Source organism: Chionomys nivalis, chromosome 13 (genome assembly GCF_950005125.1).
Source record: "Chionomys nivalis chromosome 13, mChiNiv1.1, whole genome shotgun sequence".
In the NCBI taxonomy this organism is placed as follows: Eukaryota; Metazoa; Chordata; class Mammalia; order Rodentia; family Cricetidae; genus Chionomys; species Chionomys nivalis.
In genome coordinates this window covers 75,624,596-75,650,366 of record NC_080098.1, presented here as the reverse complement: position 1 = coordinate 75,650,366, position 25,771 = coordinate 75,624,596, and the positions used below count along the sequence as shown (strand labels likewise).

General features: G+C 40.7%; 1 protein-coding gene across 2 annotated transcripts in view; it reads right to left on the bottom strand.

The window, feature by feature from the left end:
• Positions 1-25,771, bottom strand: part of Ercc6l2 (ERCC excision repair 6 like 2) — an 81,748-nt gene that overhangs the window by 11,011 nt on the left and 44,966 nt on the right. The window contains exons 16-18 of one of the 2 annotated variants that reach the window (XM_057787871.1): positions 24,521-25,649; positions 17,957-18,111; positions 16,124-16,202 (exon numbers count right to left, since the gene is read on the bottom strand). In XM_057787871.1, the coding sequence (XP_057643854.1) occupies positions 16,194-16,202; positions 17,957-18,111; positions 24,521-25,649 (1,293 nt within the window). In that variant the 3' untranslated portion in view covers positions 16,124-16,193. Of the gene's footprint in view, positions 1-16,123; positions 16,203-17,956; positions 18,112-24,520; positions 25,650-25,771 lie in introns of those variants that run through there. The other variant, XM_057787870.1, reaches the window with a different exon arrangement.

Below are 25,771 nucleotides of genomic sequence, written 5' to 3'. Positions count from 1 at the left end.
AGGCGAAGGAAGAAAGCAAACCCTGTTTCTGTACAGCCACAATTACCCACTTCCTACTCATTGGTGAACTGGGTGAGACATGTTTCAGTATGTACCCCCAACTGGCCTTGACCTCAGTAGTAAGACCACACTGGTCTTAAGCTCACAACTCTCTTGCTTCTGCTTCTTTTGTTTCTTGAGTGATAGAATTATAAACATGAACCTGGCATCTCTAATATTTTCTCTAAAAATCTGTTGCAGTTTATATATGAAATGCTCCTACAGGCACATGTATTAGAACATTTGGTCCCCAGCTGGTGGCACTGTCTAAGGAAGCTGTGGAACCTTTGGAATGTAGGCTTTCTGACAGACACAGACCATTAGGGTTAGTCTTGAGGGTTACAGTCTGGCCCTGCTTTTGATCCCCCTCTTACTGACTTGCCAAAACATGTGGAGCCTCTGCCACACGCTTCTGCTGCCACAAACTCTAACATGCCTTCCTCACCATGACAAACTGAAGCTCCAAGTCAAATAAGTCTTCTGCTAAGTTGCTTCTGTCATATACTTTGTCACATTGACCATAAAAGTAACTAATGTCAAGATTAGGGGCCGGAGCGAGTGCTCAGCAATTCAGAGCACTTGCTGCTCTTGCAGAGGACCTGGGTTTGGTTCTCAGTGCCCACAAGGTGGCTCACAACCACCCACAACTCCAGTTCTAGGAGATCTAATGCCATCTTCTAGCATTTGTCATGCAGTCCAAACACTCATAAATAATATTTAAAAAAAATCAGGATCAGTCTTAAAGTTGGGTACGGTAGCAGACATCTGGAGTCCTAGCACTCAGGAACAGAGGTATGAGGATTGTGAATTTGAGGCCATCCTGAGTTATACAACAAAACCTTGTCTCAAATGAAAAAAAAGTTATATCTTCTCAAAAGAAAAATTAATACAAGTATGTTCATTATTAAAGTACTTTTTCAAAGAGAAGGTACTGACAAATGAATGGTTCTGAAGCTACATTAGACATAAATTCTAATAATGGTTGTAATAAAATAAGAAAGGAGTTATGAAAATAAGAATCTCATGTACTCTTTATTGAGTTGCGTATTTCCGCTAAACACTTACCTCAGAAAACATCACACTTCAAAAGGCCTCTCACTCAGTAATTGCTATGTGATGACCAATCCCATAAACTATGCACCACTGTTAGGTATGTTCACCACTGTGTGTGTATGAGAAAAAAAAATCAAATCCAACTTTTAGAATCTTTGTTAAAAAATAAAACTCACTGCACAAATGAAGAAATGCAGCAATCATTCCTCAATAATATAAAGTTAAATAAGTCCATCTAATAAGATGTCCTGAGTAAAAAGCAGGAGGTTAGTCATAAAGATGAACTTATCAGAGGACATTAAGGTAGTCAGTTTAATTAATAAGCAGTAAGTAACATTTCTTTCCTCTTTGGACATGTAGAGCCTACCAGGAACAGTCAGTTGAAAATGGGAAAATAAGGGAAATAACCCTGCTGTCCTTTCGGAGCTTTAGATAAAGAGAAAAAGTAAACCACAGGCTAAGCTAATTATGTGGACCCTGGTCTTACAGCAATGAAACTTTAGGTGTAGTATGTTGTCTTTACAAAAATAATCGTTACATTTTAATGTATACAAGTTAATCTACATAAAATGCTTCTATAAATGACAACTGTTCTGACATTTTTGGTCAAAACAATCTATCTACCAATAACTAAACCCAGACTCCTGAAATAATCACACAGAAACTATTATTATTTGTAATACTGTTTGTCCAACAGCTTAAGTGTACTGCTAGCTAGCTCTTACATCTAGAATTAACCCATTTCCATTATTTTATATTTTACCAAGAGGCTCGTGGCCTACCAGCAAGGTTCCACCTGGCAGCTCATGTCTTTGCCCTCTGGTGGCTACATGGATCTCCCTGACTCCGCCTTCTTCCTCCCAGCATTCAGTTCAGTCTTGCCCTGCCTAGCTCTATTCTACCCTATCACAGGCCAAAACAGCCTCTTTATTCATTAACCAATAAAAGCAACACATATACAGAAGGGCTTCCCATACCATTTTCCCTTTTCTGTCTAAATAAAAAGGAAAGTTTTAACTTTAGCATATACAAATAATTGCTTTGCATTAACTTTGATAAAACTATTGAATCACTGTTGATTTTTCTGGCTTACCTTTAAAATGTGCTTCAAAATATAAAACTGCTATTTAAAACTGGATAAGCATATATTTACTATGATTTATTATTGTAAATTATAGAAGACACATGAGCTGGGTGGTAGTGGCACATGCCTTTAACCCCAGTACAGCACTTGGGAGGCAGAGGGAGGCGGGTCTCTGTGAGTTCAAAGCCAGCCTGGCCTACGAGAGCTAGTTCTGGGACAGGCTCCAAAGCTATAGAGAAACTCTGTAGCTAAGAAGGCATTCATGTAGGAAGAATGCTAGGGATGTGTTCACTTGCACCCTCCCTTCCCCTTGCTTTACGTAAGAGCATGCAAATCTGAAACTCAAGGTAATCTAAATCAACCTTTTCCCACTTAGAAGACAAAATAGGAAAAAAAAAAGTGTACAAATAAAATCTCTTAAAGCAAAACTTGAGGAAACAAACGAATCCACACTAGGTTTTTTTCAGCCATACTGCATTGTTACCCATCTGCAGCAGGAAACCATCAAACAGCCTTGGACAATACTGAGTCTTTATGTTTGCTTGTTTTTTGAGACAGGGTTTCTCTGTGTAGCCCTAGCAGTCCTGAAACTTGTTCTATAGACCAGGCTGATCTCAAACACACAGAGATCTGTCTGCCTCTGCCTCCTGAGTGCTAGGATTAAAGGCGTGTGCTGCCATGCCTGGCTTTAGTACTCACATGCCAAAGCATGTGCGTGGGGGTCAGTGGTTTTCTTCCATCATGTGGGGGCCAGGGCTGCTGGCCTTCACCTGTTGAGCCATCTCAGAAGCCTCTGTCCCCGTCCTTTAGTGAAATGCAGGCTCTGAATACAAGGCCGAAGCCAAGGTGCCTCGCTTTCATTCAAGCACCGAGTTTTATTTCAGGCGCAGCTAAAAAAAGGAAAGCTACAGAGTTTTCAGTATGAAAGGGTTAAGAAAACTGTAGACAGCAATCATTAATGTCAGTACACTTTCAAAAGGAGGGCTCCTCCTACCTCACAGCTGTCTGCTTACACTTCCATTTTTCTGTTTACTCAGCCACATATGGATCGTATATACTAGGAATAGCACTGTATAGTTCAGAGAATGTTTACAAAACAAAAACCGCTTTTTACTAACATTAATTGAGGTGAAAAATAAGTTAGGAGGTAAACTGCTAAAGAACCATAGAGGGCACTTACATAGGGATAATAAGGGAATGAGAATTTGATGGGAAAAGGCCTCATGACCACATCCGCTAACAAATGGGCCAAGAGATTAAAATACAGGAGAATGAATAACTTTTATTTTTTTGACATAGGGTTTTTCAATGTTGTTGAAGGTGACCTTAAAACTAATGATGTAGCCAAGAACTTGGGTACTTCTGTTTCAGCTTTCAGAATGTTTTGGCTATACAAGCTTGCCACAATGTTTACCATGAGGCTAACTTTTTATTTTATTTTATTTTATTTTATTTATTTATTTATTTATTTATTTATTTTGGTTTTTCGAGACAGGGTTTCTCTGTGGTTTTGGAGCCTGTCCTGGAACTAGCTCTTGTAGACCAGGCTGGCCTCGAACTCACAGAGATCCACCTGCCTCTGTCTCCCAAGTGCTGGGATTAAAGGCGTGTGCCACCACCGCCCAGCTGAGGCTAACTTTTGAAGACAATCATGAGGAGCCCTGTTGTGGTTTGAATGAAAATGGCCCCCAAAGGCCCACTGGGAGTGGCATTATTGGAGGTGTGGCCTTGTTGGAGGAAGTGTGTCCCTGGGAAGGGCTTTGGTGGTTCAGAAACCCTGCCAGGCCCAGGTTCTCTCTGCCTGCAGATTGTGATGTAGAACTCTCAGCTCTTTCTTCAGCATGTCTGTCTGCATGCTGCCATGCTTCCCTACAGGATGATAATGGACTACCTCTGAACTGTAAGCAGCCTCAACTAAATGTTTTCTTTCATAAGAGTTGCCATGGTCATGATGTTTCTTCATAGCAATAAAACTCTAAGACAAGTCCCTAGCTCCTATTTTACAGAAAAGATATAAAAGTATAATGGATAATCTCTCTTGGGGCTAGTTCTGGAGCCGCATCCATTACCAGCATAATATCTCCCAGCTCACCTTACCCTGCACATTTCAGAGGAAGGATACTCAGAGTGGCGCACAGGCAAGATAGCCTATCTGTGGCAGGTTAACAGGAACTAGTTAAATCTTTTACTGGGCAGATAAGGGATGGATAGGCTTGATCACTAATTGGGAATTGGAACTAAGAGGGGATTTTAAAGGTAGTGGAAAGTCATGATGAAGAAAGGCTCAACTCAGAAGGCTAGTTCTAAGATGAACAGCCTATCCCAGGAAAGTCTGGAGCCTACAGCTTGTTCCCAAGACTAGCAGAGAGCTTTAAAGACACTCCAAGGTCACCACCATGTGTGGCCATACTCTTCCATCATCCCGATCACACCATGTATGCTATGAAGACTACAAATCAAGTGTTCTTTCAGTTTCTGTCTTCATCAAGCCTTAAACAACTGTTTAAGGCTGCAATGTCTTGTTTACACATCTGTTCAAACAAAAGACTTAAAAACAGATCTCTTTGGTTAAGGACCAAACTGTAAGAACACAAAAAGGCATAAATTTTCTTATCTTTGTAATACAAGGAATGGGGAGTGCTATCAAAACAGATAGCACAGCCTAAGTAAATTCATTCAGATGGCAGCTGGGTCTAAAGTGACAAAGCTGTTTAAGGATCTTTGTACAAGGGTCAAAATACTCTAATTAATTATGCAAGGTTATCATAATGTAGGTCTTTGTATTTAAAAAAAACCTAAGTCTAAAAGCTACTCTTAAACATTAAGCCATCAGTTGGGAGAAAAACCAAGTGGTTAGAGGACTCACTCCAAATATACACAAAAGTCACATTTTCTCCATGTTATAAAAATGATAGGCCTGAAAACACAAGCAGATTCAAGTCCAAAACATGTTTTGGGAAGAAGAGGAGACTGAAGCTGGCAACTCTGGCTCCTTTCCTCCCAGAAGTCTAACAGCTGCAGTCTAAAGCAACTTTATTCTGTGGTGCTTTTGTGACAGGATCTATCACTCTGTGGTCTACGCTAACTTAAAACTCAGCACGCAGCATAGGATGGTACTGAACTTACAATTCTGCTTTAGACTCTGGAGTGCTGACATTATATAAACACGCACCTCCACGCCCAGACTATAGTAAGACATTTCACAGAACTTGGCTGGTGGACAGCAGACAGAGGTGCTTGCTACTAAACTTGACAACCTGAGTTCAAGCCCCAGACCCTATGAGGTAGAAGTAGAGCACTAATTTCTAAAGTTCCATACACATGTAACACATGCACACACACGTGTACACATACACACACACGCCATGCCTGGTGAAACACACACATACATCACACACACACACACTAAATAAATGTTTAAAAAAACTGAAGAAATTTCACAGACCTGTGGGAGAGAGAAAACAAAGTCTCACTCTGACTTCACACACAGGACAGGGCATTTTCCTTACTCCATTCTCCACATGCTCTTTTATTAGTAGGCTTCTTTGCCAGCACCATGATGAACAATGAGGAATAACCAGCATGCATGCTGCTCAAACCTGACTAATCCTTCTGCATTACATGCCAGTGTGACTGCTTTGACTTGAGAAGTTGAGCTGAGGAGTTTTGGCGGTGAGTTCTTCTTTACGCTGTATCTTAATGTAGGACTACCAGTAACGAGCATGTGGTGAAAGCCCACTCTGTTGCCACTGCTGAGTGGTGGTGGTCATATCTGGAAGTGTATTATATCTTGATCCTTAAGTCACTTTTAACATACATCAAGAAAGAACAGATACACATGACGTTAAGCTACAGGAAGTTCACATCCCATCTGTAATGACTGGCATCGAGACATGTGAATGAGAAGGTCAGTCAGCAGATTAGGTATGGTTGGAGGTGTGGGGTTCCATACAAACTTGAGAGTGTTTCTATATTTAAGGAAAACAAAGTATTTTCCCTCTGTTCTCACACTACAATTCTGCTTTCAGTGTGTAAGGATTTTCTTCACTAGCAGTAATGGTCATGCACCTCATGTCCTCTAATTTAATTCTGGCACCGTCTCTCCAAGACAAGCATTTCCACAACTCCAGATGCCAATTGTACGCCTCAGTTTAGCTCAGCTGTGCCTGCAACAGCAGTTCACAGAACTTAAAAGAACACTGGCTTCTGCTCATTAGTTTACTGCTCAGGATATTCCACACACGGAAGCAATATGCAGAGGCAAAGTTGTGGGGACATGGTATGGAGCTGCCATGCCCACCCTGGGTATGCCACTCTATCATAACCTCCACATGCGCAGCTAGTCAGAAGATCAAACCCATCCTCCTTAGATTTTATGGCTATTTTACTGCAGAGGCACAATTGCTAGCAGGCCGGATTGGGAAACCCAACAAGGCCTGTCTGTACCAATTGTTCTTCATAGCCTCCTCCCTCTCAGGACGGGACAGGACCCTTCTGTGATGAGACTCTTAAGTCATGGAATTTCTATAAGGTTGGCCCTAAGATAAAAAGGCAGTACTGGTGGGAGACAGGTATCTAGGACCCGCTTTGGAGAGACATTATGACCCAAACAGGGGCCAAAACCAAAACGTGTGTGCCAAAATGTCACAATTTCTCATCTATATAGAGGACCCCCAGTCTGGATACACTCATATCTCTGAGATCTCATAATATCTCTGAGTAAGGTGATTTCCAGAAAAATCAGTAAGTTGTTCACAGAAAAGATGATTGAAACTAACTGTTCAGAACACAGACTGGGTAAAGTGTAATGGTAGTGTGCCTGCCTAACATGCACAAAGGCCCAGTGTTCATCTCCATCACCGAAAACCAAAATAAATCAAACCAATCATACCCAACAACAAAACAAACTTTCCAAGACCAAAATAGTGTCTGAAGCCATTGTACCTTGACAAAACTAACAGTTAAATCTTCTGGAAAAAGTATTTACTTAAATATAAACTCAATTTAGGTTATCAAAAGTGAGTCAGAAATACATCCTACTTAGGGAAATCCACACTTCTGGTTTATTTGAAGAGGTATGTTCTTACAGGTACCTAAAGAATACTGAGAGCAGGAAAAATTGTGCTCCCCAGGGATAAGCTCCCTCATAGGTTACCTAAAACCAAGCAGTAAGCCTTGAAATCATAAACATATGATCAACATTTCACAGACTGAGCAGGTTGTATTTATATTTGTAGGTGTGTGTGTGTGTGTGTGTGTGTGTGTGAGAGAGAGAGAGAGAGAGAGAGAGAGAGAGAGAAACAGTAACAACAAATGAAAGAGGCCATGCTTTGGAGAGGGAGAAAAGAGGGTAGAATACATAGGAGAGACTGGAGGGAGCAAAGAGAAGAAAATGATATAATTATATTTTAATTTAAAAAAAGAGATGTCTTAACACAACTATAATATAACTCTCAAATACCTACTTTAGAGTAAGAATTGGCCACATAAAGTTCTTCTACTGAGTGAAGAAGAAAAAGCCCAAGAGGAAGGGCAGTTTGTTTCTAGATGGGGGAGAAACTAGTGGAGACCTGGGGAAGAGATGACACATTTGTGGTGGTGCACACTGAAAGGCAGAGAGATCTGGGAGGCATAAACATAAAGCTGAATGTTAATCTAGGTAAAGGAAAAGTACAAGTATAAATCAGTGCTCTCCAAAGGAAAAGAATAACACACACACACACACAGGCACAGACACACACATACATGCACGCACACGTATGTTCACACACATGCACACACACACATACACACACACAAAGGGATTTAGTACATTGGCTTATATGAACACAGGTTGAATAACTCCAAAATGGCGATCCCTAGGTGAGGAACCAGAGAACTCAGCAGTTGCTCATTCCAAGAAGCTGGAGCGTGAGAACAAGAGGGACCAATGAGGCATCCCCAGTCAGGGGCTGAAGGTCTGGAAACTCCTTGGAGAGTTGCTGATGTGAGCTGGCATTCCCAGGTCAAAGAACAGCAATGTCTGATGGCCATTGGCAACAGCAGCAGCAATGCACCCACTCAAGTCAGTCCATGAGGTAGGTTCTCATCTAGTCAGAGCTCAGACTACTGAAGGCAGATCTTCCCCCTCAGGTTACCATATTAATTGGCTAGAAATACCATCAAAGACATACCCGGAGTCTGACTGCCAATTTTCTTGGCATCTCTCAATCTAGTCACGTTGACAACTAACAGTAACCAACACAGTATTTAGAAAAAGTAAAAAAATTATTATCTTTGAGAAAGTTGATATTCCTCATAGTTTTGTCATGTTTCTTGTGTGTGTGTGATATATGTGTGTGCCTCTGTGTGTGTGTCAGTGAAGGCATGCATATCCACAGTGTGTGTATGATGTATGTGTGTGCCTCTGTGTGTGTGTCAGTGAAGGCATGCATATCCACAGTATGTGTGTGTGTGATGTATGTGTGTGCCTCGTGTGTCAGTGAAGGCATGCATATCCACAGTGTGTATGTGTGATGTATGTGTGTGCCTCTGTGTGTGTGTCAGTGAAGGCATGCATATTCACAGTGTGTGTGTGTGTGATGTATGTGTGTGTCTCAGTGAAGGCATGCATATCCACAGTGTGTGTGTGATGTATGTGTGTGCCTCTGTGTGTGTCAGTAAAAGCATGCATATCCACAGTGTGTGTGTGTGTGATGTATGTGTGTGCCTTTGTGTGTGTCAGTAAAGGCATGCATATCCAGTGTGTGTAGTGTGTGTAGGTCAGAGGACAACCTTGAATGTGGGTCAACTACTTTTTACATTTAAGCAGTGTATCTTTGTTGTTAGCCACTGTGTATGCTCACAGATATGTCTATGCCCAGGATAACTGGCCATGAGTTTCTAGGAACTCTCCTGTCTCCATTTCCCATCTCTATGGGAGCAGGGAATACAGACGTGTGCTGCTGCAGTGGGCTTTACATGGGATCTGGGGATTCAAACTCAGGTTTCATGCTTATGCACCAATCAGTGCTTTATCCCCTGAGCTACTTCTCCAACTCTCACTGACTTCTTGAGTTCAGAGTTTAACTCTTTGAAATATATATATAAAGGAATGATGAATTCACTCTAGTTGTTGGCTTTTAGGTTTAATTGGAATAAATGTTTTAAAAACTAGGTATCTTAGAAAATTAAAAGGTGAATATGTCACATATTAGAAAATCAATCTGAAATCTTCAACTAGAGATCAAAGGAAAAGGAACGCACAGGAAAAGTCAAGTGGCGAGAAAGGTCCCAAGGATGGAAGCCGGCAGCTGTTCCCGAGGCTGGAAGGAGACCCTAGTGTCGCACTTCAAAAATAAGTAAAATGAAATGTGTGGATATACTTTCCCTAAATTCTTCAAACTGAAATACAATGATTTTACCCCCAATTTTATGTTTATATAAAAACTCAGGATTTCATGTGCAGAGGTAGTGTTCTCAGATGAGGTAGTAAGCGCTTCTATCATGTGACTATGTCTGTTTGACACCACGATCTTCATAAAGGTATAAAATGCAATTTGAAAAACACTGTTCATTGCTTACTATCCCTTAGTTCATTAGGTAGAGCCAATGAAGGTTCAATGAGGCTTTTTTAACCTCTGAATTTTTATCTTGTTACCAGAAGGCATTATCTGAAGAAATAGCATTTTATAAATTAGTAAAACCTCACAACTGTCTAAACCATGAAGTTTTCAAAGTCAATTTCTTTGTGCAATCAGAAGTCTCAACATCTAGGAAAAGGGCTAGAATTATACCACTTCCTAAAAGGAAAAATTATTTTTGTTTATCTAATCCAATGTTGGCTAAGTTCTTAAAAAATGTATTTATGTATATATACATATGTTTTCTCTATCTCTTTTCATGGGAAATCAGCCATAGTTCAGGACAGGTTCTTAATAAAATTAGAAGACTTACCAGGTAGCTAAAAAGGTACTCTAAAAGCTTTATTGATACAATGAACAAAAAGTAATAATAGATAATTACATAGAACCACAGAAGAGTTTATCCCTCATGTGACTATTAAGCCATTCCCACTATTATAATAATAAAAATCTATGTTCTGTTTTGAGTAATTTCAGCACCTTTTTTTTTTAAAAATTATTTTTCAAGGCAGTGAGTGTGTTTTGGATACTATGAGGAAGGATACCACAGGTTTTCTTGGACCGTAGCTCTAAGAAGGACAGGGCTATGTATACAAGAGCACCGGCTTGTCCTTCTGTTTAACAAACGAGTATTCTTCACTCAGATGATGCACTGTTTTTGTGGAAAAGAATGTCACCTAAAAATCAATCTTCCTTCAGGGATAAAGACACAAAGCTCCTTTCATGCCAATAGTAGTACCATAACCTCACGCATATATTCACTGCAGTCCCAGAAATCTTAATCCCACTTATTACTTGAAAATAAAAAAACTATCTGATAAAGTTATATAAAGAAGAAAAATTAGTAGACAAGAAAAACCCCACTGAGAGTAAATTCTGTTAACATGTTAAATTCATATGCTGTACTTACTGGACTACCTCATAAACTAGTCAATTACTTTATACCACTGACGATTATCCTGATAAAAATAGAGTAATAGAATGTTCCCTTTCCCCAAAGTCTGCTCATTATAAACAGTCCACTCCTCCTTGCTGACTCCAAAGGTTGTATAAACACACTGCAATCAGTCCACCAAAGCTCACAGAAATCCTTGCATTAAGTAATCCAAAGAATGTCAATCTAACACACATACAAGAGAAGTTCCTGCTAACACAACATTTCGAGTTTATAGTATTCTCAACAATACTTAAATCTCCGTTGGTTATAAAAAAGACACTCCCACCTCAGCCTGACAGCCCGCTTAGCCCACTCATTTACAGCATACTGAAATCATATAAAGAGGGGTTTACTATTAATCCAGGTTTTACTACAAAGTGACCCATTATTTTTCTGTCAAACACTAGCAGAAGTGCCAAGTGTCTGTCATCCAATTCAGGGGATTAAGTCTTCTTTTATAGTCTGATACTTGTACCAATTTATAAAAATACAGATATAGTTTCTTAGAGTTGGTCACAGTCTATATTTTGGCTTGGATTCAGGAAGCAAAGGTTGACTATGACAGCTGGCAGGAAACTCAGGGGAGAATACATCCTCCCCCTTTAGTCACCATATCTCAGTTGCCATAGTGATTAATCCTTAATTGAATGCTGTCTTTGTACACTTTTTCAGAAAACTTTAAGCAACCCTAAGTTGAAGACATGTGGTTGATTGAGAAAGGAGGCACTGTATCACCACAGGTTTAGCGTGACACAGCCCCACAGTACAGTTCTGTGACACACAGCCCCACAGGTACAGTTCTGACACACAGCCCCACAGTACAGTTCTGAGACACAGCCCCACAGTACAGTTCTGAGACACACAGCCCCACAGTACAGTTCTGAGACACAGCCCCACAGTACAGTTCTGAGACACACAGCCCCACAGGTACAGTTCTGAGACACAGCCCCACAGTACAGTTCTGAGACACACAGCCCCACAGGTACAGTTCTGACACACAGCCCCACAGGTACAGTTCTGACACACAGCCCCACAGGTACAGTTCTGAGACACACAGCCCCACAGGTACAGTTCTGAGACACACAGCCCCACAGGTACAGTTCTGAGACACAGCCCCACAGTACAGTTCTGAGACACAGCCCCATAGTACAGTTCTGAGACACAGCCCCACAGTACAGTTCTGAGACACAGCCCCACAGGTACAGTTCTGACACACACAGCCCCACAGGTATAGTTCTGAGACACACAGCCCCACAGTACAGTTCTGAGACACAGCCCCACAGGTACAGTTCTGACACACACAGCCCCACAGGTATAGTTCTGAGACACACAGCCCCACAGTACAGTTCTGAGACACAGCCCCACAGGTACAGTTCTGAGACACAGCCCCACAGGTACAGTTCTGAGACACACAGCCCCACAGTACAGTTCTGAGACACAGCCCCACAGTACAGTTCTGTGACACACAGCCCCACAGTACAGTTCTGAGACACACAGCCCCACAGGTACAGTTCTGACACACAGCCCCACAGGTACAGTTCTGAGACACACAGCCCCACAGGTACAGTTCTGAGACACACAGCCCCACAGGTACAGTTCTGAGACACAGCCCCACAGTACAGTTCTGAGACACAGCCCCATAGTACAGTTCTGAGACACAGCCCCACAGGTACAGTTCTGACACACACAGCCCCACAGGTGGAGTGAAGTCTGGGACACACAGCACCTCTCCTTTACACACTTAAAACCTTTCTTTCTGGTCTGAACTGAAACACAAGACACATGGGGTTTCATTGCAGATATCCTTACAAAGATAGTTTTAAAATATCAAAATATAAATTTTGCTTGTTATGGTTGAATCATTCTATAGTGAATATATAACACATTCCATTATCTTCTGAAGGACATTTAAGTTGTTTCAATTTTAGAACAGCCAAGGATATTGCTGAGAAGTATTATAGGGTAGGATATCAAGTCCTGTGGACATATGCCAAGAAGCAGTACAGATGAACGGATTATATAATAGATTTATTTTTTTAGCTTTTTAATGATTTCCATATGGATTTCCATGACAGGGAAGCAACACCCATGATACCACAACAACATGGCTGCCTAAATGAGACCCACTATAATGAAAATATCATTATGACTATTTCTTTCTTCTGAAAGGGAAAATCTCATGGGGTTCACTATACAAAGAACTACAGGCAACTAATGACTGCTGAGAGGATTCTCTCCCAGGGATGAGCACTCTAAGTTGGTTATCAAATACAAATGGTCAGCTCTGAATTTACACACACACACAAACAAATTCAGCAGGTTCTATTTATAATATTTATGCATATGTATATACATATAAATGCGTACACAACAATAATCAAAGAGAAAATGGTCATCAATTTGACAGGGAGTGTGGGCATGGTAGGTGCTGGAGGGAGGAAAGGAAAGAAGGGAAGTAATATATTTTAATTTAAAAATAATTAAAAAAATAAAAACAGAAAACAAGTATAACTGAAGGTAAAATATGTTCTTATTTTGCATACTATTTTATATTTTTATTGTCAAATAACAGGTATAATTACAAATCTATTTTGAGAGAAAGAGGTCTTACTTTAGTACACCTATAAAATAAAAACTAGTAAGTATTACTACAAGAATACAAAAGAAACATGAAAAAGCTTGTGTATTTTAGGTCTTTCCTAAAGACATTGGTGAATTAAAGGTGTGCGCCACCACCGCCCGGCCTATTTCCTTTCTTCTTGTTTACTCTTTTCCCCCAATAACTATTTAACTTCTTTTTTAAAACTTCAAATTTACTGTTGCCACCCACCTCTATACAGTGAGTGATAGAAATATCTCACCAAAGATGGAAGTGAGTTTTAATAATTTTCTCATTAAAGATCTTTAAGTAATACTGTACAGTATGATGAAATCACTACTTTCACAGAAATTCTGGGAAGATGGCTTTTGCAAAGCTGACATAAAGATGTCAGTTACAGAAATGACCATTCCAGCCCACTAGCATTGGTGGCACTGGTGGCATTGGTGGCATGGGTAGATCCTCCTGACCATGGTTTGGAGTGTGTATAGGTACGCATGTCAGAGGCCAGAAGACACTGGGTATCCTGCTGTTCCCTTGCCTTATACCCTTGGGGAAAGGTTATCAATGAACCTGGAGCTGTTTTCAGCGAGGATGACAGGCTAGCAGGTCTCAGCTATTCTGTTTCCCGGACCATAGTGCTGGAGTTACAGGCTAAGTGTCCATGTGCAGTCTTTCACATGTGTGCTGGGGATTGAAACTCGGGTCTTCATTGTTGGGAGCAGTGAGACCCCAGATCCTGAATTTCTTGTAATCCCCTGATCTGAGTGCCTACAGCTGCTCTGAGCACGAGACCTTCAGGAGTTCCTGATGGCAGGAGAGTGGTTTCTGGTGGGTTTGGCTAGGGCATGGCTATCTCTATATAATCTGCCCCTGAACACAATAAAGGGGGCATTCTTGGGGAATTCAAGGATGACCCATGTCGCTCGCTGTCTCTCTGTCTGTGTGTGTCTGTGTATTTTAACCTCCAGCCCCCTTGCCCGAAGCTCACGAACTGGGTGCCATTGCACAGGGCACAGACACGGGGGGGGGGGGGGAGGCACTTCATGCTTTGCAGTAAGCTTTCTTACTCAGCCATCTGCCCAACGTCCTGATCAATTGTTTTAAAACTTCTTCTAATCTTCATACACACCACAGTTTAGCCATTAAATAGTTGATTTAATCATATTCCATAAAAAAAGGCCTCTAAGCTGAATGTGGTATAAGAATATATTCAAGCACAGAAGACCCAACACTGAGAAAGGAAGTGGGTACCATGTCCCACCCCGTCTTAGTCAATGTCCTATTGCTGTGAAGAGACACCGTGACCACAGCAACTCTTATAAAGGAAAGCATTTAACTGGGGCTGGCTTACAGTTCTGCAGGTTTAGCCAATTATCAGCGTGGTGGCGCACAGGCAGACATGGTGCTGCAGAGCTGAGAGTTCTAAATCTGAGTCTGCAGGCAGCAGGTAGAGAGAGACACTCGGCCTGGCTTGGGCTTCTGAAACTTCAAAGCCCAACTCCAGTGACACACTTTCTCCAACAAGAAAATACCTCCTAATTGTTGCCAACCAGTGCCAGTCCCTAATGAAGAAACCTTCATATATATGAGCTTATGGGGGCCATTCCTATTCAAACCACCACAGCCCCCAACCAAGAAGCAATTTGTCATTGACAGTTGCTGGGAGAATTAAAATCAATTTTCTTCAAAGCAATGACACTGGGTGTACTGACCACATCCCAGGGAAGCCGTATGCTCAGTAACAGTCGACACAAAACAAACTCCATGGCCTATTGGGTGTCTGTGTATGTGTCTGCTTGGTTTGGCCTTTTTTTTGTTTGCTTTTTTTTTTTTTTTTTAAGCAAAAGAAAGAAAAATAATATGAAGTGGGGTGGATAAAGAGAGAGGGACCTGGGATGAGTTGGGGGAGGGGAAAGAATGTGACCAAAATTTATTATGGAAAGTTTTAGAAATAATGAAAAAAGAAACCTCACAGGATAGATACCTGCCTCTTTCATGGTAGGAGATGAATCTCATTATGAAAACTGTATGCAGAGACAAGATTTCAGATGAGACTGTTCCTATAAAACTCTGAGGTCAAAGCGGGTTAGAGGGGAGGTGTATTTCTCGTTTCACATCTTTCTTAAAGATGGCTCTGAAGAGGCTGCTTACTATCTCTACATGTGGGAGACGCTTTTCAAGCTCACATCTAGATGAACTGTGTTAACTGTGACTTTCTCCTTGTGACCAATATCCAGGTAAATTATCTCATTAACTTGAGTGTACTACAGAGATATTTCATTCTAGCACTATCTACAACAGCCAAGACATGAACCAGCAGAGATGCACTAACTGATGAACGGGTAAAGAAAATAAAGTTTATATACACAAGGGAAAAAGAATGAGATTATGTTCCCTGCAGGAAAATGGGTCGAAGGGGATTCTTACTGAATGCAGCAAAATAAGCCTGACTGAGAGACAAACACTACATGTTTTCTCTTGTACGGAGACTCTAAATAAAATAAAATGTAAATACACAATATGGAAGTAGGAAAGGGATATGCAAGCAGAGGATGTTGTCTAAAAAGGAGAGGGGTAGGAAAAACACAAAAGGGTAACGGGAGGGCAAAAAACAGTATCTGCTTCCTTTCAAAAGAAAAACCTAAATTTGTGTATTAAACTGGGTCCTTTAAAAACCCATCATTACATTTACTCTACAGATACTGTAGGAGGATGGGCTCTTCCCTAGCTCATTTAACAGCCTCTCTCACCCCACGAAAAGATTCCAGGTGAAGAGCTAGGGAGATGGGTCAGTGAAGTCCCTGAGGAGCAAGGGATCTCCAGAGCCCACGAGGAGCCTGAGACTCGTGTCTGCAATTACGGTGCCTGGGAAAAAGAGAAGAGATAGAAATAAGCAACTTCAGACTCAGAGAGACCCTATCTCAAAACCAAGATGGAGAGAGACTGAAGAAGGCACTTCACTTAGAGCTCTGGCCTCTATACACACATGCACACAAGTACATCACACACAAATCTCAGGTGACAAACTGCCTTCAAATTATATGCTATGAGAAGCTTTGATTCTCCTAAAACTGGTATTTTTTGTTTCTGTAGTCTTCGTCTGCCCCCTCACAATGTTAAAGCATTTGGAGTATAACCCCCCTTTTTGGCATGTGAATTCACTTCATTACACTCAGCCTAACACAGTCGTTTGTGCCTGTTCAGTATCTGGTCAACAAAATCATTCAAACTCGAGCTGAGACAATACCGGTTGTCTCCTCTGTTAGACCCACTGGAAATCTCACACTGCCTTGTCGGTAAGATGTCTATGCAGAACATGCTGACCCTTCTTCCAGTCATCTGCTCTTTAGTTCACACTTCCCTGGTCATGAGTTTCACTTTACACTCTCGATTTACTGTTAAGACAATCTGAATCAAATTAAGACAGTTGTAAGGTTTAGAGAGATTTCCCCCAGCTTCACTCTTAAAAGCAACATTACATTATATCACTGTTACATACAACATGCACTTTTAACTCTGACCTATAAAACAATAAACAGTAGGCTTTTAGATGAATACAATAACAAAAACATTTTTAAAAATCTTTGATGAAAATGACCACGTATAAACAAAAAAATACAACTATGTAAGTCTTTATTTCCATGCAGCAGTAATCTTAAGCAGGAAAAATCCAGGCTTTATTACTTTAACGTTATGAAAATCCTTCATAGAAGTCTGTATGAGGCTAGATTTTTGTGTCTATGTCTTTTAGATGGGGGAAGAAAATCTGAAGAAACCTAATCATATCCATAGGAGCAGAAGTAGTTTGGGATTATGATTTAATTTGTGTAACTCTTCAGGTTGTTTTGAATTTGAGGACATAGGAATATTTTTTAAAAAGGGAAACTATTAGTCAACTCAGTTTTACTGGGCATTTTAATTTACATATGTCATTTATTTTGTCCTTTTGTTGTGATAAAATACCACGATGAAGGCAACTTATAAAAGAAAAAGAGTTTATTTAGAGTTTAAAGTTTCAGAGGGTTAGAATCTGTGACCATCATGGCAGGGAGCCTGGTGTGAGGCAGGAAGGCAGACAGGCATGTGCTGGAACAGTAGCTGAGAATTCATATCTTGATCCATAATCAGAAGGCAGAGAGACTACTCTGGGAAGCCTGCCCACTGTGATACATCTCCAGCAAGACTACACCCCCTAATCCTTCTCAAATAGTTCCACCAACCAGTGACCAAATATTCAAATGTGAATCTATGGGGCCCGTTCTCATTCAAGCCACCACACATTCTCAACATCTTCTGTGACTGTAACTATTACAATGCTTATATGGCTTTTCCACACTTAGTTCTATGTCTCCTAATAGAATCAGCGGCTACTTCTGAGGTCATAAAAAGAACCCTATTAGCTGGGTGGTGGTGGCACATGCCTTTAATCCCAGCACTTGGGAGGCAGAGGCAGGCGGATCTCTGTGAGTTCGAGGCCAACCTGGTCTATAAGAGCTAATTCCAGGACAGGCTCCAAAGCTACAGAGAAACCGTGTCTTGAAAAACAAAAACAAAAACATCAAAAAGGACCCTACTGAGAAATTTTTATGAAAAGTGAGATAAAAACTAAATTTTCTTACCTTAGAACTGCAAACAGCTACATTAGCAGGGAGCTGGGAAAACTGTTTCAACTCAAATACATCACGTGTTGCCCAATGGCTCATGTGATTTTCAGCTCTGCTTGATCCAATCACATTCTGATTTGAGTGGATATACGCCACTTCCTGAACACCACCTAGGAGGCAAACATGTTTATTACATGATTAATCACTATGATGCAATATGGCTCTAATTATCCACAGCACACTAAGAACAGGATATACCTGCTTTGTTACTCCCTCTATTTTTGAGACCTTCTTGCTATGCAGCCCAGGTTAGTTTCAAACCTGTGATTCTTCTGTCTTAGCCTCTGAGTTATGCTTCCTTCCTTTCTTCCCTCCCTCCCTTTCTTTCTTTATAAGATAGCGCCTTACTTAGTAGCCCTGGCTGACCTGGAACTCACTATGTAGACCAGGCTGGTCTCAAACTCATAGTCAGTCCAGCTCTTACTCCCCATTGCTAAGATTAAAGGTGTGCACCACCACACCTGGTTATGCTTGCTGAATTTTAAAATCATTATTATCTTTGTTGCTTCCTTGAGATAAGAGTTTACTCTGCAGCTCAGGATGGCCTAGAACTCATGGCAATTCTCCTCTCAAAGCCTCCTGAGTATTGTTGAAATTACAGGTATAAGCAACTATGCTTAATGGCTTGCTTTATTTTTAATGTTTAAAAGATCACGTTACTATCACATTTTAAAAAGTAAACGGAAAAAGGAATTCAAATATGTTGGTTCAGGTTAACCTGGAAATGACTTTCTACTGTTATCAATATGAGAATTGCTGAAATTAAGTAACAATTTTTAAATTTAAATCTGAAATAGAGATTTTTGTCTGTGAGAATCATGGTTAATGGTCCTGTATAGATTTTTCTTCCTTGCTAATTTCAAACTGTTCTTGCACATTTAAGGAGCTGCTCTAGGCTTATCTGCTTGTCTAAGAAAGTCCTGGTGGCAGTGACGGACGAGAGTATGGGGTTTATGACCAGAAAGTTGTGTTTGGTTGGTGGTGCTCGGCTTTATTGTTTGTATTTTGTCTTTTTTTTGTACACATGCCCAGAGAATGTCAAGATGAGAGCTTTTTAGGAAATGAAAAAAAATTAACTCATAGCTTTTTATCTAAAAGAGGTCTTAAAAGTGGCTGTATTTTTTTTTATTGCTTTGCTTCTAGGCTCTAATAATTTATTTTGAAATTACAGTCATAAAAGAGGAGGCTGGAAGTAAGGCCTGTAAAATTTTCCTCAAACAGCCCTGGCAATGAACCTCAGCTGTGACCTCAACAAACCACTAGACACTGCGACATCATGTAATTAAAAGTTTCCAGGAAAACATCTCTAGGTGACACAAAATACCACTAACTACAACTGCTGACACCTGCTGTTAAAAACCTCACGTGATTATTTTTAAAAGCGTTTGTAACAAATCCTTAGCCCTCTACTTTCACTGGAGTAAACAATCCCATCGATAATCCTGTGCTGAGTTAGTAATGGGACCAGGATGCACAGATATAATGGGGATACTTTAAATGGGTCTTACCCATAAGAGAAAGCCTAATGCAGAGGTAAATAAAAGTTAACAAGCTGCATGTAGCACCTTATTTCATCTTTCTTCACATGATTTATGGGGAATAAGACAGACACTCATAAAGCAATGCTAACTTATAACCACCAAGTAGACTCTGAAGAACGGTTGTTCATTCCCTCTGAATCCCCAGGTGAAATCAAACAGCAACTAGACAACAAAAGTAGACACTTATGGACCACATGAAAACAAAATTAGATGATAGGGCACTTCCATGAACCCTAAATTACAATCAAGTGGAGGCAATCTGCCAATGGCAAAACTATGGTTCTCAACCTATGGGGTCACAACCCCTTGGGGGATTGTCAAATGACCCTTTCGCAGGGGTCATCTAAGACCACCAGAAAACACAGGTATTTACATTATGATTCGTAACAGTAACAAAATTACAGTTATGACATAGCAATGAAAATAATGCTCTGGTTGGACGTCACCACAACGAGAATCAGCACTAAGAGGCGGCAGTGTGAGGAAGGCTGAGAATCACTGCTGTATAGTACTGACATCTGTTTTATGGAAGAGGGGAGGTGGGGCATGTGACAGACCTAAGAAAGGAGATCCCAGGATAGCCAACAGGCATTTGTTGGGAGGCACAAAGGGTCACCCAGAGGGAAGGTGTTTTGCTCACTAGGACTGAAGAGACCAGAAGTCTTACAGTAAGAAGGCCTCAGGAGAATGTATCAAGCTAACTATATAATAAAAATTCCCAGACTGGCCCACTTACTGGTGCTCCTGCCCAGCCAGAGCCCAGCAAAGAGAAGCAACATGGGGAGGTGATCAGTGTGTGCAGGAGAGCAGAATTCAGCACTAAGCAGGGGAATAATTTCCCCTAAAAAAAGAATTATCTGGGCCAAATCCCAAAAATTATAAGCAAAGAAAGAACAAGCAGCAGAGTAATAATATCCCTGTCAGAAATGACTGGCTCACAAAACAGACAGATGTCAAAACTAGGTAAATGATCACAAAACAGACTGATGTCCAAACACTTTAAGACCATGAAAGAAGTCATAAGTTAACAATATAAATCAGCCCAGGTAGTGGTGGTGCACACCTTTAATCCCAGCATTCAGGAGGCAGAGGCAGGCAGATCTCTGTTCTATAGCCAGAGTGAGTTCCAGGACAGTCAGGGCTACAGAGAGAAACCTTCTATTGAACACCTGCCCCACCCCAAAAATATAAATCATAATTATAATAATTTAGAAATGAGAGGTGGAATGTCTCAGGAAGACTTAAACATTAAGAAAATGTCCTTTGTAACTTCTGGAGGCATCAGTATTCCTGATTTCATGTTCTACTATAGAGCTGTAGTAATAAAAACAGCTTGTTATTGGCATAAAAACAGACACACGGATCAATGGAATCTAATTGAAGACCCTGACATTAATCCACAGATCTATGAACACATGATTTTTGACAAAGAAGCCAAAACTGTACAATGGAAAAAAGAAAGCATCTTCAACAAATGGTGGCATAACTGGATGTTGGCAAGTAGAAGAATGCAAATAGATCCGTATCTATCGTCATGCACAAAACGCAAGTGCAAGTGGATCAAAGACCTCAACATAAACCTAGTTACAATGAACCTGATAGAACAGAAAGTGGGAATAGCCTTGAATACATCGGCACAGGAGACCACTTCCTAAATATAGCACTAGTAGCACAGACACTGAGAGCAACAATCAATAAAAAGGACCTCCTGAAACTGAAAAGCTTCTGTCAGACAAAGGACATGGTCAATAAGACAAAATGGCAGCTTACAGAATGGGAAAAGATCTTCACCAACTCCACATCTGAAAGATGGCTGATCTCCAAAATATATAAAGAACTCAAGAAACTAGACATCAAAATACCAAATAATCCTATTAAAAAATGGGATACAGATCTAAATAGAGAATTCTCAACAGAAGAATCTTAATGGCCAAATGACATTTAAGGAACTGCTCAACATTCTTAGTCATCGGGGAAATGCAAATCAAAATGACTCTGAGATACCGTCTTATACCTGTTGGAATGGCTAAGATCAAAAACACTGATGGCAGCTTATGTAGAGAAGATGTGGGGTAAGGGGACTACTCTTCCACTTCCGGTGGGAGTTCAAACTTGTATGGTCACTTTGGAAATCAGTATGGCAATTTCTCAAAAAATTGGGAATCAATCCACCTCAAAACCCAGCATCACCACTCTTGGGCATATATCCAAAAGATGCTTAATCATATAAGAACACTTGCTCAACTATGTTCACAGCAGCATTATTCATAATAGCCAGAACCTTGAAACAACCTAGATGCCCCTAATCCAAAGAACAGATATGGAAAATGTGGTGTATTTATATAATGGACTATTACTCAGTGGTAAAAAATAAAGATATCATGAAATTTGCAGGCAAATGGATGGAACTAGAAAAAAAAAATCATCCTGAGTGAGGTAACCCAGACCCAGAAAGACAAACATGGTGTGTACTCACTCATAAGTGGATACTAGATGTAAAGCAAGGGATAACCAGATCAGAATCCACAGCTCCAGAGAAGACAGGTAACAAGGAGGACCCTAAGAGGGACGCACGGATCACCCTGGGAAAGGGAAATAGATGAGATCTCCTGTGTAAATGGGGGTGGTGGTGGAGTGGGTAGAAGGAAGGGGAAGGGGGAGAACATGAGGGAACTGGATGGCCCAGTTAGGGGGAGGGATAGAGTGGGAAGAGTAATGAAAGAAATATCTTGATAGCGGGAGCCGTTATGGAGTTAGAAAGATACCTGGTACTAGGGAAATTCCCAGGAACCCACAAGGATGACCCCAGCTCAGACTCCTAGCAATGGTGGAAAAAGTGTCTGAACTGGCCTTCCCCTGTAATCAGATTGGTGAATACCTTAACTGTCATATTAGAGCCTTCATCCATTAACAGATGAAGCAGATGCAGAGATCCACAACCAAGCACCAGGCCAAACTCTGGAGTCCAGTTAAGAGAGGGAGGAGGGATTATATGAGCAAGGCAGGTCAAGATCATGATAGAGATAGCAATAGAAACAGCTGACCCAAGCTCGTGGGAGTTCATGAACTTTAAACCAACAGCTGGGAAGCCTGCATGGAACCAAATTAGGCTCTCTGTATGTGGGTGACAGTGGTGTGGCCTGGATTAGGATCTGTCTCTAGTGTATGAGCTGGCTTTTTGGAGCTCACTCCCTATGGTGAATGCTTTGATCAGCCTTAATGAAGGGAGGAGGGGCTTGGCCCTGCCTCAACTTAATGTGTCAGGCTTTTTTGACTCCCCAGGGGAGGCCTTATCCTTTCTGAGGACTGGATTTGGGGGGGAGGGTTTGAGAGGAGGGGAGAGCAGGAGGAGTAGAGGGAACTGTGGTTGGTATATAAAATAAATAAAAATTACAAATTAAAAAAGTAATTAAAAATAAAAACAAAAAGAAAATGTCATTTGTAAGTGAAGACTAATCTAGAAGAAACATTAAGAGGAAATAGATAATGACAGAAACCCAAACAAGTGAAAAGCTAAAAATGATTTAAGAGACAGATCAATTCTCAAGAGCAGTGACAAAGACTGAACATATGAACAAGACGAGAGACTTGAACAATTCACTGATGGCAGCATGATGTTCCTAAAGAAAGACTGAGTGGAAACTACATTTGCACATGAGAATACTGACTCAGAATAAACACTAAACACAGTCTGGTGAAACCACTGGACAGCAATGAAAAGAAAATAATATTGAAAATACTCAGCAAAATGTGAGCCAAGTTCTTTATATCCAGCAAAACTGGCTTTCAGGGTACAAACCATTATCACACGAACTTCAGCAGAAAAAAAAGTCCCTCTGCAACATGTCTTAAAAGATTTACTAGAAAACAAGGTCCAGATGATGCAAATGATTTAGAGACACTGACACTTGGAGGACTGAAAGGGACCATGAGATTTCTAGTTACCTGTACACCACAATGGAGTGAAACCAAAGGGGAAGAACACAGCCAAAGTCTCTGGCAGTTTAGGCATAGTGTATCCATTGTAAAAGTGGAAAGAAATGGAACAGTTTGTCCAAAAAAAAAAAAAAAAAAAAAAACTTAAAAATGTTTTTGTGATGCTCTGCTTCTGGGATACACCTCCAACCTTCACTGTGGTACCATGCCAATGCATTCCTTCAATATTGTGTAGTAGGAGACAAAATAAATAAGCAATTATGGGACATTATAACTAAATCAGTCTTTGTATGTGACCAGAATGATCAAGATGAAAGAAATAATATTCAAATATAATGGAGATGAGAGAGAACTTTCTAATTAAGTACCACTATAAATATGGAAGTATAAATATAGTTCATGAGGTATATTCACCATCACATACAACTACATAAAATATATGTGTATGTATATTCATACACAAATGAGTATATGTATAATATACATATTAAGATATATAATTACAAATACAGTACATAAACTATAGATGCAAAAGTACAAATAATATGACCACTGAAATACTACTCATTAACAGGTAATACAGAGGTCGGCGAACATGTCTGACTGCTGAGAAAATTGAGCAAAATGCAGACTGACGGAAACTCTGTGAGTAAATGACACGGTAATGGCAGGATGGAGGAAGATTCCTGCAGGCTCCACAGACCACATAAGATGAAGTGGACAAGACTGAACTACGCTATCAGAGAATACACACCCATGTGACAAAACTTAACAATATACTAAGGAATTTACGAATCAAAATAACTGGTTCTATGGCACAGAGAAGCTGTGCTGAGGGTGGACCACACGGAGGGGCATTACAGGGAGAGGGCAAACTCTCCACCCTCCTGTAGGCGGCCTTTCCTTTACCTCCAGTTCATTATTTCTTCATTATCCTGAATTATCGCCTCAATGCAGCATCCTGACTTCAGGATTATTTTACAGCTGGCTGAATAATCTCTCTTAGAATATGACTGAAAAAGTTAGTTAGAGAAATGTTTACCTAATATTTTATCCATTGAGTCACACATTTGCTCTTGACTGACAACTCTTTCATTTAAAAAGCTTGTTGGCTTCCTTGATATCAAAGTGTTGTTTTTCTTATCCGGGCCAGGTAGCTTGGAGAACAAACTGATTTTATCTTTTACAGTTTCTGCTCTGTGACTTAGTTTACAGGAACTCCGATGGCTGACAGCTACATTGTCATCAGAGGACGAGAAGTCGTCAATGACCTGAGAGCTACAGTCCCCATCTGCATGCACTTGTTCTGCCTCCTTTGTACTTCCAGGAGACTGATAAGGCTCCCTTTTGTTTTCCTTTTTTCTCTTAAACTTCAGGGAAGTAGTAGCTCTTTGCTTTCTTACTCTTGCCTTGGGGAACATGTCGATGTCATCAGATTCATCGCTAATATCATCTGTATCTTTTCTTTTCCTAACAAGTTTCAAGGTCATGTTCTCAGTACTCAAGGGTTTTGAGACGGGTCCATTTCCTTTGCCACTATTCTGTCTACCAGCAACAAAATTTCTTTTCACAGGGTTTTCTGCTTCAGAATCTTCAGATTCACCAAACAGCAGCTTAAAGCGTATGCGGTTATTAGGGGCTTTCTGAGCTGGATACTGTGTGGGATAGATGACATCACTGTCTTCTGACTCTGTGTCATTTTGTCCCCTGCCATGATGTCCATCTGTACTGCGATACTTTCTCTCATCATCAGATTGAGAAGAAACGTTCTGTTCTAAAGTCTTCTTACTTTTATCAAAACCACATTTTTCATTAGGATTTTGGATGTTCTCTGATTTCTGATGTTCTGAAGTACAAACAGAGTCTCGAGTTTTCTGACAAGCAGCCTGTTTGGCTTCTGCTGACAGGCATGTGGGCTGCTCATCAGAACTTTCATCACTGAAGGCAACATTTCCATCGCCATCCTGGACTGACTTACAATTGGCCTCAAACAATTTAGAGAATCCACACTGCAGCAAAGTGAGCTGCGCTGAGGAGCCTGCAGCTCTACGGGAGCCAGAGACTCTGTGTTCAGCCGTCTTTCCAAGGGAGCGGCCCACTGTCTCATCATCACTGAAGTCACTGTAGAGCTCACAAACTTCTGTGGATTTTTGACAGTCAGGGTCTCTAGGCTACATAAAAAAGCAGTCAGAAACATGAAAACATGAGGGAAGAGTGGTGTGCAGTGGTGCATGTCTACATGCAAGAAAAGCAAAGGACTTGGGAAATAGACAGGAGGATCAGGGGTTCAAGA